The sequence below is a fragment of the Sebastes fasciatus genome, chromosome 14 (genome assembly GCF_043250625.1).
Source record: "Sebastes fasciatus isolate fSebFas1 chromosome 14, fSebFas1.pri, whole genome shotgun sequence".
Classification (NCBI taxonomy): domain Eukaryota; kingdom Metazoa; phylum Chordata; class Actinopteri; order Perciformes; family Sebastidae; genus Sebastes; species Sebastes fasciatus.
The window spans coordinates 11942596-11957694 of NC_133808.1; the positions used below are offsets into that span (position 1 = coordinate 11942596).

Sequence of the window (15099 nt, forward strand, 5' to 3'; positions counted from 1 at the left end):
TTCAAACACAAACAGCCTTTCAGAAAGAACCTGGCCAGTTTTCGCTCTGAATACACGTGTTCCACCGGTCACAGCGAGGGCATCGGAGAGAAAGGTGCAGAGTTGTTAAGAGGAGTGGAAGGGGCTCAGAGATCGTCCTCAAAAGTAAAATGTAATGCAATCCAATAGAACTTTAGAATTTGGTTTTGACTGTATCGGAGAGGCAGCCATGTTGAGATCAGTTGAGGAAATACCCAGCACCGCTCACCAGCCGGAGCAAACTTTCTCATTTTACAGCTAAACAGTACACTACAAGATGTTCCTGAAAACATTTGAGGTGAGAAATAAACATTACAGTAACAGAATATTGATTCATATTTGATCAGCGTCGCCTAGTTTGACCGTTTGATCGGAGTTTGCGATTGATTGAGAGCTGCCTCTGTTGAATGAACAGCCAATAGGAACGCTCGATTGCTAGATGTTCTAAAGCCTGAAAACAGAGCCATGAGGAGGTGCAGAAGTCTAGTTTTCTCTCAGAACACTTGAACTACAATATGCTGAAAGGTTATTATGGGATTTTTGCCCAATGATGCCAAAAGCATTCTGCTTACTGCAGCTTTAAGTACTATAGTTGGCCTTCTATTCCCTGCACTAGACTGTTGGGAGCTGTCCATGGTGCTGTCACATGCTAAGCAGGATTAATGAATACAAGCCCCATACCAGTACAGTTTACCTTGCTCTCCTGCTAATAAATCCCGCTGTGAAACAGGAAAAAAAGCGTCTCCTTCACCCCCCCATCATCCTCGTCATGCCTTTTCTCCCAGTGCTCCCCAAGTCGCCATGCCTCGGAGCCAGACACAGCGTTGGCTCTCCCGAGAGGAGAGCGTCCTCCAACTCCTCCATACAGTTGACAGTACGCGCTGCATGATGAGCCTCCCTCATCTGTGTGTTGTTTACATGTTGCTGTGAGAGGCAGCAGCATGTGATTGCTGCGCCCCAGGCCTTTTCGAGAATGCCACTTCAGAGGAATGCAAAATAAACATGTGCTAGTATATGCCAACAGTGCGCTGTCTCCATGCTCACCAGCCTAATGCATGCATAGTTCATGGACACTGAAGGCCTAGCCTGAGCGGGAGAAGGGGCCTCTTTATGCCAACTGTAATCAGCTCACACCAGGGCTACATGTAGCGTTACATTTTTCACTTTTTCCCACCAGCTCATCGAAGATTTTGAACGTCCAGTCTTAATAAAATAGCACAATAACACCAGCAGATGTAAAAGGAAACTTTTCTGTAATTGGTTCATTAAGTATCACAGTCTGGATGCTTGCCCTCTCTGTTGAACCAAAGAGATAATCCGTCAATTCACAAAACAAAGACCCTGTTGACTCCTCGGTGATAACCACTTCTCCTTCCACATATCAACTCTTTCGCAAACTGCAGTTGTTGACTCCTGACCTGTCTTCATACCCAGCAGCAGCTCTAAATAAAATGATGTTATTGTCAGCCCCCCCCCTCTCACTTCCTTTTGCCTTTTTTCCTCTCATGGACACACAGTCTCGAGGGGGGTTTTGGGAAGCTCTTGAGTGCCCTCATGTGTTCAGTACTGTTTACTTTCAGATCAGCATACTGTATGTATCATGAGCCTCTGTGTTAAAGGAAAGACTGTCTGTTTTAATCACAGCTCTACATCCCCCAAGGTTTGTTCAGCTTACATCTTCTCTCATGCAACCACTTTTGACATGAATTTTTTTGTGGGATACGCACAAAGAATTGCGAATGCACATGTCACCAACCAAATGATTGTTTCTGTTGATGTCCGCGATTTTGTAGGCGCAGCTATGATATGGTACAAATATACCAATTTACCGAGCCCACAGGACAATCCATCATGACAGCATGTCATCTCCTGTCTTTGCAGGAAGTGCTCTGAACCTGACATGCCGGGCGTTCTTCGGCTACAGCGGCGACGTCAGCCCGCTCATCTACTGGATGAAGGGAGATAAGTTCATAGAGGACTTGGACGAAGAGAGAATCCAGGAAACCGACATCAAGTAAGAAAAAGCTGCCGGAATTGATTTCACAGGACACGGATGGGCTAATGAGGAATTAATAGCAGATGTAGATACATTCCCTGGAAAATATTAAAGAACGATACCAATGGGTTTTGCACGTTTTAGCCCATTAACTCCAAATTGCATTCACTAAACCAACCATTTTCCAGAGATTTATTTGCTGCATTCCAAGCAGCTGCTGGTTTCCATTTATTTTGCTATGGTACGAACATCATGCAGACACTTAAAAGCTTGTTTTTAATACTTATTCAATCATTTTGTCACCTTTATTTTTTGGTTTAAATGGTGTTATTGTCCAGTGGAAATGCACAAGCAAGTTGAAACAGGATAACTCATAATATGCTACATTGTGCACAGTAACAATAGAACTGCATACATCACACACATAGCAAGATAATCATCTATTATATATCACAATACGTGTGTGAGTGGAGAGGGAACACACACCCTGAAATGGGAAAATCCAGGGTTGTCCTCGACCAAAGAAATTCTTAGTCGACTAACACACATGATTTTGTTGACTAATCGATTAGTTGATTTAATCGACAGATCTGAATGCATGAAAAAAGCATAAAAAATGACTAAGAGAGGGGAGGAGTCCTGGGAAAATCATATTTGAGCTACAGGAGTAATACTATTTATTAACTGCATTATAAAGTGCTTTCGTCATTCACACATTTTTGAGAAATAATGAGTACGAGCTCAGAATTCTGAACATTGTTGCTTTAATATAGCTATAAACTGTATCATCACAACATACTACAATATCAGTGCCAGTGTATTGTATTGTACTGCAGTTTCATATTGATTATTTGTCCCATGCCTCATTGCATTTACCAGCTCTGCTGTCGAAAATTCAAGCCACAAGACCAAAAAAACAGCAAACCCGTACACTGAGAAAAGAAAACTGTTGTTGTTGTTCCTTGCATTAAATAGTTTGTTGTTCTGCAGCTGACTCGAGTCAGGGACGTTGGAGCGTCCTTGAGTGCTACAACAAAGAGAGTTTTCAAACCAGTCCTTGTGTGCAGCTGCATTACCAGTTCTGATAAAAAAAAACATATGACAATGAATGCAGTTAGTGAATTGTGCGTCATGATGGATTATCTAACGCAAGCAAGTCTCTAACAAAATGTTTTCATACTGAAATTAGCTGAAACTGGTGGCTGATCCAGTTGTTATGTAGGTACAGTGCTGGCCTTTTAAGGTCTTGGCTTTCATGAACACTCATCTGTGACGGCTGACGGTGCGGTTCTCTTGCTCTACCTCAATTTTCAGAAGATAAAACATGTCAATTTGTGAAATCTTAATATTGTGCTAATGATAACATTCAGCCACTAGATGTCACATTCTCCCTCCCCCGTTCTATTGCATTTACTTCACAACAAGTCGTTGCCAGGCACTTACCGTCAATCTCAGCCATTTATCCATTTTTTCCACACTAACTGACGACCCAGAGATACAACGTGATACCAATGTTATTCTACAATTGGCTCACAAGCCTTGTTAGACGTGGGACCCAAACATCAGATATCCTCCAAAGAGATAAACAAAACATTAATTTCAGACCCGGCAACATTTTTTAAATGATTATTTCACAATCATAATGATTTTTTTTAGGAAAAGCCATAGTTTTATTCGTCACCTTTCTAAAAGCTCTGTGGAAATATTATTTAAAAAAAAATATATCTGTCTACATAAAAATGTAATCAATAACACTTACAGTAAATAGTTTGTTGAAGGGACAGAGTGTAGGATTTGGCGGCATCGAGTGGTAGTATTGAAGATTGCAACCAACTGAGTGCCCCTTCGCTCAATCCTCCTTTTCCAAGACTGACCCGTTCCCTGTGTAGCTATGAATTCTAAGGTAACAAAAACACGATTCGTAGTTTCAGGTGATTATACACTAATGAAAACATAGTTATGAATATTATATTCCATTCCTGCTAATAGATCCCCTGAAAAGCTACACACTGTTCCTTTCAATAGGTAATACATGTAACTAAAACACAGAGATATTTGTTTAAAAACATCCCTTGCCATATCACATGCAGTTATAAATTCTCGTGCCAGTTTGGCTGTTTGTCGTCTCCAAGTGCTGCAGGGTTTGAGTTTGTTTTTTCTCTTGAAAGGAAAGGGAAGTCTGGAGTTTTGACAATAAATCTGGGAAGTAGTTTCATTGTGTATATTTTGTCTCCATTTGAGTTATTTGGTAATGCCAGTTTTTCCACGCCAAAATTTAGCGTAAGTTTGGAGCATTATATAACCTCCTTTGCGACAAGCTAGTATGACATGGTACCAATGGATTCATTAGGTTTAGTGATACCAGTATCTTCGCTCTAGCTGTGTTAGTTGCTCTCTCTTGCACTCTAGTTGCGTTAATGTGTTAAAGAAATTAGTGGCGTTAAAACTAATTTGCGTTAATGCGTTATATATATATATATATATATACTGTTTATACATACATAACCACAGCTCTCTTGCACCAAGGATGAATGCGCAAAATGCTGAACACATCTTAAAATAGCAGTTCCTCTAACTTGCCATCTCTTGCCATCTCCTTTAAATGTAACATTGTAAAAATTCGCCCAACAAGCCTGACTTTCATGGCTCTGAGAGATTTAAAACAAGCCCATTTCCATGTTTCTCCCTCCTAGTGGTGTAACACATTTAAACAAGTCCATTCGCTGGTCCGTGTGCATGTTTCCCATTAGGGCTGTTTGGAGAGGCTGCAGCTCTGGGGAGACAGCCCTGTCAGATGGTTAACAACCGCCATTTTTCACACCGCCGCCACTACCGCTATCTCCCTCGCTGCACCCACCTATATCGGCATGCAGATGGGCCGCGGGGAGCTGAGGAGAAGGAGGAGGGGTGGGAGAGGGAGAGAGAGAGAGAGAGAGAGGGAGCAGATGGGGAAGAAGTGGAAAGAGTAAGAAATATGGTAGAAGTCACTTAGGAGGAAAGTAAAGAAGACACATTTGTGACAGTGAGTTTGGTGCACTGATATGAACATGAAACGAATCTCATCTTAACCACCGTCTGTCTTGTCCTCTGTCTCTCTGTCTTCCTCCATTAGTCCCTGACACCAGGATTCCCCCACTCACTGGCTGAGGGGTTATCTTTTCAATAATTCATACCGATATTTCATGCAGCGGATCAATAATGTATTTGATCATCCACTCTCCGTTGCTGATGCTGCCATCCTAAGCTTTTTCACATCGAGTCAGTGCCTTGTTTTTTTTCTCCCTTCCACAAAGCCAACCAGACATATGGACCAGGCAAAGAAGGGGAGCAACGATAGGAGAAACTAAACATGAACAAAATGTGTGCTTACCCTGCAGCCAAGCTGCCTCCCTTTTTAGATGATACAGTGGGCATGTTTCTAAGGGTTACCTCTCTTCTTCAGGCTTGCACCCACACACTTTGAGCTTTATTACTAATGCATCAGCAGCCAAACTTGAGCTAAAAGACAAGCACTCATACCTAGGGCGCAGAGTTTCTGCAGGCGTTCATTTACCCCAACTCTGAGCCTATTGATTCAGAGGAGTTCATTTCTGTGGTAGCCCGAGCCCATAAATTCTAATTTGCACCAGCGGGGACAGGGCTATTGTTGTTATCATAGCATGGATGACTGGCCATTAGCATAGCATGCAGAGATTAATAAATTAGCAAAACAAATCTGGCTCAGCATAGTAAAGAAGGTGATCGATATGTTATTGACCCAATCCAGTTTGTGTTTTGCAGGTGTGCCTTCAATTGAATGTATAAAAGGAATGAACGCAGAGGATTTGCTCATGAGGAAGGGAGAGAATATAGAGAAGAAAATAGTGCCGGCGGCGGCCGTATAGTTTGAGAATGCGTTCACGATTTACTCATTTGGCTAACTCTAAATCGATAAACTCAATCACACAGAAGAAAAGTAGTATTTTTACGAAGTTTTACATGGAATTCAAATCTGAGTCCGTCTGATTCATCAACGTAGGAGCATCTTGCAGTAGATGCAGCTGTACACAGCGTTGCATCGTTCAAATTTACTCCTCAGCCCAGCTGTTTGGATGAGCTGTCATCCAGCTCCCATCTGTATCTTCACCTGGACCTCGTTATCCACCTACTCCAACTTCAGCTCCTCAATGTCTCCTTTCGAGGCTCAGGTTGAGCAGCGGTGGTCATTATCCATCAGGTTGTATGGCGTGCGAGCTGCGTTGCCTCATATAGGGCGATAATGTGGAAACTGGAGGCTTCAAAGTACCCCACCACTCCCCGGAGAGACATGAATTATTCCCCGTGCCTACTTCTCCCAGCGCCCCGGGCCCCCCAACCCCGTTGCACAACAAACTCAGCTGAAACTACAAATATCATCAGCGCTGCTGCCTCAGCCTCTCTCTCCATACGCAAAGCCCCGTGATACACTTTCAATTACTGATGCCAAATCTCCCCAACAAGCCATCCTTATGTGCAGTTTATCGGCTCGAAGGCGAGAGAGGAGAGAGAAGCTTGAGAGTCATTATACCCCCACACACTCGCACACACTTTCCTCATCCCACTCCTCCTTCTCAACACAGCCGTTATGAACAGTAGATGATGCGCACACACACACATACAAACAGAGGAGAGCTCTTTCTCATTTGCACTTTGTTTCCTCCAAAGTGTAATTTGTGCTGAGGGTTGCTGCTAAAAGTGGGCTAAGTAGTGTGTCTAAGGTATGAGGGAGCATTATCTCCCCATTCTCTCCTCCATCAGGCTCAACCAGCCCAGCGGGGGACACTCATTTACTTTATGGAATATTACTTTCTCTCCTTCTCCCCGTTACCATGGCAGCCGCTATAAAAAGATTTTCTTCTGATCGCCATTATTTGATTCCCCCCCCCTCGCACACTCCGAGGAAGAGCCCTTATTGATTTTCATTTCTCATATGTTTTGAGTGCAGAGAAAAGAAATGAACATACCTTGAAGTACTTACAGTAAAGGGGCTTCATTGAGTACATATATACAGTTATAGCGAAACACGGTGCTCACGGGCTTTTTATGGCTCAACCGAACACAATATGTTCTGTGATTGCTGCACTCTGGATCACATACATGCTGCTCGCCATCACAATCACTTGTACTCATGTACATCAGCACAGATCAGAGGAACTTGCCTCAACAACCACTTCTCATCTCCTGTTTGCTGCAGAGAAGCATTGCTCAGTTAATGTCTGTTTGTTTTGCAGGGTTGTCAAGGAGCATCTCGGCGAGCAGGAAGTGGCCATTTCCCTGACTATTGACTCCTTGGAGGAGGAGGACCTGGGAAATTATTCCTGTTATGTGGAAAATGGTAACGGCCGTCGCCAAGCTACCATCCAGCTCTTCAGACGGGGTAAGGTCTCTTTGACGTTTCCCACTGCAACCTTTGGGAGTGTTAACCCCTTAACATCCAGCTTATGCATTTCATTTCCCCCGTAAGTGACATTAAGGTTGGAAAATTCATCTTATTCCTCACAGTCTGACACTATCATACATATTCTGTATCAGCTAGTTCCAACTCTTCATTAAAGCTATATGATGAATGAAATATTCAAAGCCTGGCTGCACCATTTCATCATCAAATGAAAATATTCCAGATGACTCGTGCATCATTTTATACACGTTTCCCCTGAACATCAGCCTGACATATTCGGTATCTTTGGGAACTCTAGGACTTGAGCTCTCTAGGACTTGGAAATAAAGTTTTGTTTGTTGTGAGCAAAACTTGGCTGCACAGCATTCATTGCTTCGTTGAGGTTAAAGATGCTCTAATCAATATTTTTATAGGAATAATGACTGTGTAATGTGAAAGGGGTCACTTGTAGCAACAAACCCACAGAGACTTGCGGTTTCCCTCCGCTCTATTGAGCGTTTTAGCATCTTTCAACTCATTGTTGAATGACTTTTCAGTGGTAAAAGCTCTAATAAATCCACAGTATGCTACCCGCCCAGCCCCAAACACCGGACAGACAAATGGAGCCAGATATTTCCTTCAAGACTTGGTGGAGACCAAAACAGAACTAGAAGGAGAGAAAATATTGGACTTAAATTCAACAGGTGGCCCAATACATGAATGCAAATGAATGCTAACGTTGCTCCATACCTGTTAAATTTGTAAATAGGCAACTTTGCTATTAAGTTTGACATATTAACTTAATATGGTCATAGTACTGTATAACCAGCCCGGTCGCACGAAAAGGCGTATGCATGACACGATACTGCGCATGGCATTTTGCATGAAATACGAACGCCGTTCTTGCTTTTGATGTGTCATTTCTACGCCATGTAGTCTGTATTGACTGCAATGTAAACGCATTCGCCTAAATATGCTACGCTCAGAGCTAGTGATGAAGAATAAAAATTGAGAAAGACTGCTTATGTTCGAGACCGGTGTTTTGTTTTGTAAGCTAGGTTAGTGATGTTTGTGACGTGTTTTCCGTACTTACGTTACGTTGTTTTCGTACGTATTTTACTTAGTTTACGTACATATTTTGAGCCCAACCATGACCTTTTACCTAAACCTAACTAAGTGGTTTTGCTGCCTAAACCTAAGATCACGATTATTTATCACGATTATTCATTGATTTTAGCAACAACATATTTCCATTATCGCACTTTTACATTAAAATAAACAGAGCACTGCTTTCACTTCCATGCTGGGCTACATTCCTGCTAATGTACAAATTAACCCATTTGCAGACATTGCAATATATTTTTTTCTGCAATATGAAAAGATAGAGGAATATTCACCCTAACCTTTTGTTAGCTACATTTTAAAGTTAAATGCATCAATCTGGTGCACTTTGGGAGCAAATCTAGCAACATTAAGAGGCTAGATAAACAATTTAGTGCTCTTAATTTAATCATAAGCACATTGGTTGTATAGATAATGTCTATCCCCAAAAGTGAAGCCAAAACATCTCGATCGCAGGCTGGTGGTTAGCTGTTATTTTAGGAAGCGCTTGATTTGATATGCTGCAGAGTTTTCTATGAGCGGAGCATTTTTAAACGTCAATATCCAGTCGAGCCAAAATCGTGATTGCGATTAATATTCGATTATTAATTGTGCAGCCCTACTGTGGACGTTACCGTAGTTTTGTTGCGTAGCGTACAAATGATCCGCAATAAGTGGCGTACAAATGGCACGTGAAAAGCCTAAAATGCGTCCTTGTAATATCGTGTCATTTATGCGCCTTCCTGTGAGATTGTGTTGGTATAACAGTGTTGCGCTTACAGCTTTGCTGCTCTCAAAAATCTGTTATTGCAGGTTTAAAGCTTTCAGGTGTTCAAAGTTTAAACACATCTAATTTTCAAGATCACTTCAGATATTGAAATATTAATTTAACAGGACAGAGAAGATTTCATACACCTCACTTCATACCCCCAAAGAATGTACAGCACTCCTTTAAACAGCATGCTTTTGTTTGTCCTTTCTAGTCCATTTTTTTATTTATTTTTCCATCCAGGCGTGTTAACAATCTGTGCGTGAGCGCCATTTGGTCGTGCCGTTCTTTTTTCTACATGTGCTCCAGCAGCTGTGTAGCTATTTTGTCTCTCTAGCATGACTTGTCTGAAGCTCTTTTCATGCACTGGTTGTCACCCCGCAAAGAGAGGTAATTTGATGGCTGTTTAAACAGCAAATTGGTCCTCAGCTTTTCCCAACAGGCCAATAAGTTCAGCATACAATTACATTTTAAGTCTTTATCTTGCTGTCTCCCCGCTTTAATCTCTGTCTCTGTGACCGTCTTTTGTAGATGGCCCAATTCCTTTTGAGTGGTCTTTGTAGACTCCAGACAGCTTCATTTAACTCTCTCTGTCAAAGCAAAACAGCATTTCCAAGGAGAGAGAGTAAAGCTCTCTCTCTCTCTCTCTCTCTCTCTCTCTCTCTGTCTCACACATTATTCTGATGTTTATTTCATGTTTCCCCTCCCAGAATGCATCACTCATAAGCCCTGCAGCAGGTATGTGAATGTCTCTGCAGGCTGCCTTTCCTTCCATTTCAGAAGGAGAGAAATGGAAAGAGAGAAAGTGGTCAGTGAAACATGAACAGCTTAGAGAGTGAGGATTAGATAAAAGCATTACAGTTATGAGGGAAGGCCAAGAAATTACATTTTTCTCCCTGTTTCTAGTCTTAATGCTAAGCTAACTAAGCTAAGCTGCTGGGTGTACGTTCATATTTACCGTACAGAGATGAGAGGTGAATTAGCCTATTTAGTTCTTACATTAAACCTGTTTGGGGTCAAATTAGCAGCCAGTTTTAAGGTCGTCACACACTGGCAGCGTTTGTTTTTTTCGTGCAAATAGTTTGCACGTCAATATATTTTTTCTAATTGTTGCTTTTGTCATGAGCACTTTCAAGGCATGGTCACACATGCACAAATGCAGTTTGAATGCGCCTGTCGAGGCGATATTAAAACTGAAAGTTCACCAAAGTTGGACACCACGTGAAGATTTGCTTCGCAATCGGAAGCAAATGTTTTTTTTTTCACCCTTTCGCTCGCATAGATTGGGAGTGAATGCAAGGCAATGGTAATTTTGCACATGTGACCGTGCCTTCACACAGAACGCAAATATTACGCGTCGAAAAAGTTGATTTTCAGAGCTTTCACACCGCAACAACAACATGAAGGCTACAAACCTGAACGACAAACTTTATTACTCATTTCAACCTTGACAAATGTAGCGCAGACCAGAACCACCTGGTCCGTTCTTACCTTTCACAATAAAAGCCCTAGACATATAATATTTGCAGGCGAGTATTTCTCATTTTCATGTCGTTTACTCGTCACATCCCCAGTGTGTAAAGGCCTTTAAACTGTTGATTCAAGTATAAAAATGTAACTTGGTGGTGAGAGAACTTCACTTTTTTCCAAAGCATCCTCACATGTTTTAGCAATTGTCTTCAATATATCATCTTAAAAAATAGCTATCACTCGCTTGTGGGAAAGAAAATTCCTAAAATAAAATAGCTTGTATTGAAAACTAGGGAGAATATCTCATGTCCCTGAAAGACATGTAAAGGTATTTACAGTGTACATAATCTGTGATAATATAGAGGCTGCATTGCGGTTGCCATGGCAGCCGTGCAGTGTTCCAGTCCACAGTGACAGAGATATAAGGTGAACCCGTTCTAGCTGAGCCAACCAGGTAAACACTGCTTTCACACACAACATAACTCATCCTTCCCCAAGCTAGGTCTCTGGGGAGATGGAGAGGAGATAATGGAGAAGACAAATGAATGGAGAGACAAAGAGTGTGGGGGGGCAGAGGGGGGAGAAGCAAGAGAGAAGAAGAGGTATGATGGAGAGGGGGGAGTGAGTGATATGAGTAGACTGAAGCCTTTTGTTTCCAAAATGCCTCCATCCATGTCCAGAATTGTCACAAGTCCCACTATGGACGGCAGCCAAAGTGTAGAGCTGTGTCATCGCTGTGCTGCTCCAAAGAAATGAACCCAATTTCTCATCATCCCCCTTTTTTTTTTCCACGAGTATCTCCCTGCACTGTGCCCTCTCATTTTTCCCAGTCATTATGAGCCTCGTGTCTCTTCCCTCTGAAGATTGATGCTGCTTCGCTCAGAAAATACTGATGATTATCCAGCCTTCCAGCAAATGTAAATGTGTCCTATAAGTGCCCCGTCCTGTGAGTTTAACAGGGAAACGAAGACGGGAAAAAAAAGAGTTGCTGCGGAATTATTGTGTATTCATGAGATATATGTGTATTCACCATAATGTGCCGTGATTGTCTCAGCAGTTTTTTGAATATTTTCCGGTGTGTGTGTGTGTCTCGTCCTCAGCAGAGCTCATGTACACCGTGGAGCTGGCAGGAGGGCTGGGAGCGATCCTGCTGCTACTCATCTTCCTCATCTCCCTCTACAAATGCCACAAGATAGAGCTGATGCTTTTCTATAGGAGGCACTTTGGCAGCGAGGACGTGGACGGAGGTAAAGAAACAAATCCTCTCTCTGTTTCTGTGTGAAGACGTCCAACTTGTTCTGGCTTTTTTTTAAAGGGGCCTTTCTTATCCAAAATTCGATGTCAAGCGAGGCTGTGTATGTGCCTGTGTGGGTTTGTTTTCATGGAAGCGAATATGTTCTGTTTCTTTGCCCATGTGAATAAGAGTTAATATGTGTGTGTGTGTGTTCTGTCAGAGCCTCTATCCATAACAGACTCCCTGGTAGATACAAATGTCTTCTCCTCTCTCTCTCTCTCTCTCTCTCTCTCTCTCTCTCTCTCTCTCTCTCTCTCTCTCTCTCTCTCGTTGGTGTAGAGGTGCACGTGATTGCGTGTGCACATTGCTGCAATGGCTGCATAGGGAAGAGAGGAGACAGATTTTCAATTTGTTGCCCATTTAAAAAGAGATCAGTCTCAATATGTCATGGAATGATGCCCACCCTCTGCTGTCGAAGGCCAGATAGCGGGACACGGGGACCGGGCAGGCTCCAAGCTCCCTCCCTGAGCGGCAAATAGGGGCGTAAACAGCCTGAAAATTGGAGGGCAACTTTCTGTTCTCTCTCCACAGAACATAGTTAACTTTTGCTTCAGTTAACGATTTGTCTGTTTGTGTCCCAGTATCTTCCCTGTTTTCCGCTTTGTGTTTTGACTCTCCCTGCTGTCTTTTCAAGAATTCTGGAAAGACCGAACTCATTTTTTAATCATTGGATTGTTTCTACAGTAGCATGAATTATCTATTACACGCTGTTTTGTTGACTCAAACTTCCACATGATTAAGTCATACCGCCGGGGACCCGCAGATACAAGCTGTTTTTGATTTTCCAAGTTTGCTAGGTGGTTAATCTGAAGTTGGTTGCTAATTTGAAAGCGTCGTTTGATGTTCGGATCCTATCGAGCGCAGCCCTGGCCTTTCCAGTGAGTTTCAAAGCGACGTGTGCTCCTCAAAGAGTTTGCGAAAAAGCCCCTCTTCCCTTTTTGGCTGGCCCACAATCCAGTTTCGACAGAGCATAATGACTAGGACTCACTGAACATGTCACCAGTGGTGCTTTTTTTTCCCATCGTCTATTTTCTGCCTTTTCAGTTCTTCCCACTGTCTTCTGGGAAATCATTTTCGAGGTGGGGACGAGGGGTATTGCCTGAGTCTTGATTTGGTATTTTTGTATCTACCCCAATTTAGTTCTCATATACACTATATGGCCAAAGGTATATGGACACCCCTGTCCAAATGTGCTTGTGTACTTCAGGTGTGTTGCTGTTTTTTAAAGCCACTTTGTTCCAGTTGGGATGGTAAAGAAGCATGGTTTGGAGAAGTATTTCAACAAGAGCAGAGCGAGATCCAGAAAGAAATGGTGAACTGGAACTTGATGAACTGGATCATCGACTACGAGCCAGGCTTTATCACCTAACATCAGTGGCCGACTTCACTAACACTCTTGTGGCTGAATGGGAACAAATCCTTGAATCTAGGTTCTGTTGAAAGCCCTCCCAGAAGAGTAGAGACTGTTATAGCAGCATTTCACAGAAAACGTGCAAGTGATTGAAATATCACTGGTTTGGGGGTTTTTTCGAATAAAAACAATATTTGTGGTTGATGCAGACAAATTAAACTGATGCAGTGAAGTACAAACACAATCATCACTTTCATCAAGTTTTACTGTGGTGTAAAGTCAGACTCTAGTCCAGTGGTTCCCAACCTTTTTCCCTAAGGGACCCCTTTTCTATCATTGAGTAAACTGACAACCACTGACTAATTGACTATTTTATGTATATTTCATATTATATTCAATGCATAATAATAACAGTACAGAACAACTGATTAAATAAAATTAGTGGCGTTAAAACAAGTTTGCGTTATTATCGCGTCAATTTTGACAGCCCCAATTTTTTTTTTTTTCATTTTCAACACACCTGATGCTTGGCCATTGTTCTATCAGCTCTTTGGTTGTTTTAACTGCATACTTTTCTAATGCAGGACGAGGCTGTTTAGCAGAGAGCAAAGGCTCTGGGAAATTATGATTGCATTCAGGTCTTCATCGTGCCCTTATCCTGTTTGTAAATAATAATCCTAACTTAAAAAATAACAATTTCATTTAGTTTTCTTCACAGAAATGAATTAAATGCTGAGATATAGACTAACTGTATATTTAAAAAAAATTCTTACACCCCTTTAAATCAAGAAGGTGACCCCCCATGAAGCTTTGGTGACCCCTTGCGGGGTCGGGACCCCCAGGTTGGGAACTAGTGCTTTAGACTACATTATATTTACAGTAATACAGAATATTCAATAAAGTCATTCTTATTCTACAACACGTCAAATACTGACTTCTGCATTAATTGAATATTTTTTTTACAATATATTATTCTATTACAATATAATTAATTTCTTATAATCTTTGAGGAAATTACCATAACATATTCTGTTTGGATGAGAATTAATTATTTTTTGGCAGCATTATCTGATAATGATTATCTGATAATAGTTTATTTTTAATAGCAACAATGATTAAAATATACTTTACAATGTGGTGATGCTTTGATAAACTAAATGTTTGATGTATTACCTAATTTGATACTGACATTTTCATTTTGTGTGCCATGCAGATGAAATCTTGAGCCTAAAATTAGGAGTATAGTGTTTTGTGAGAAGGATTTTTATAACTGAAACTGCTGTGAAAGTTTAGCCAACGCACATGTAAAATGCTGTAATGAGGACTTCAGGGATACTATGCCTTCTGAGCTGGATGTCAATGCATTTAGTTCACTCCCGGTTGTTTCTCTGTGTGTTTCAGAAAACAAAGACTACGATGCGTACCTGTCCTACACCAAAGTGGACCCTGACCAGTGGAGTCAGGAGACCAGGGAGGAGGAGCGCTTCGCCCTGGAGATCCTCCCTGATGTCCTGGAGAAACATTACGGCTACAAGCTCTTCATCCCAGATCGAGACCTCATTCCAACAGGAAGTAAGCTCTGTGACTGCCTGTGTACACGTGGTTGCACACATATGTTCATGTATCATATCGTATTGGAAAGTGAGGGCATTTACAGCTGCTCGTATACTGTGGTTGCTGCAGTGTGTGGCACATTAGTTACACT

The 15099-nt window shown here is 41.8% G+C and overlaps 1 protein-coding gene across 2 annotated transcripts in view; it reads left to right on the forward strand.

Annotated features, from left to right (window-relative positions):
• il1rapl1a (interleukin 1 receptor accessory protein-like 1a) overlaps positions 1–15099 on the forward strand; it is a 203079-nt gene that overhangs the window by 181455 nt on the left and 6525 nt on the right. For both annotated transcript variants that reach the window (XM_074658820.1, XM_074658821.1), the window contains exons 7-10: positions 1900–2032; positions 7264–7409; positions 11850–11996; positions 14796–14966. In XM_074658820.1, coding sequence (XP_074514921.1) covers positions 1900–2032; positions 7264–7409; positions 11850–11996; positions 14796–14966 — 597 coding nt within the window. The remainder of the gene's footprint in view (positions 1–1899; positions 2033–7263; positions 7410–11849; positions 11997–14795; positions 14967–15099) is intronic.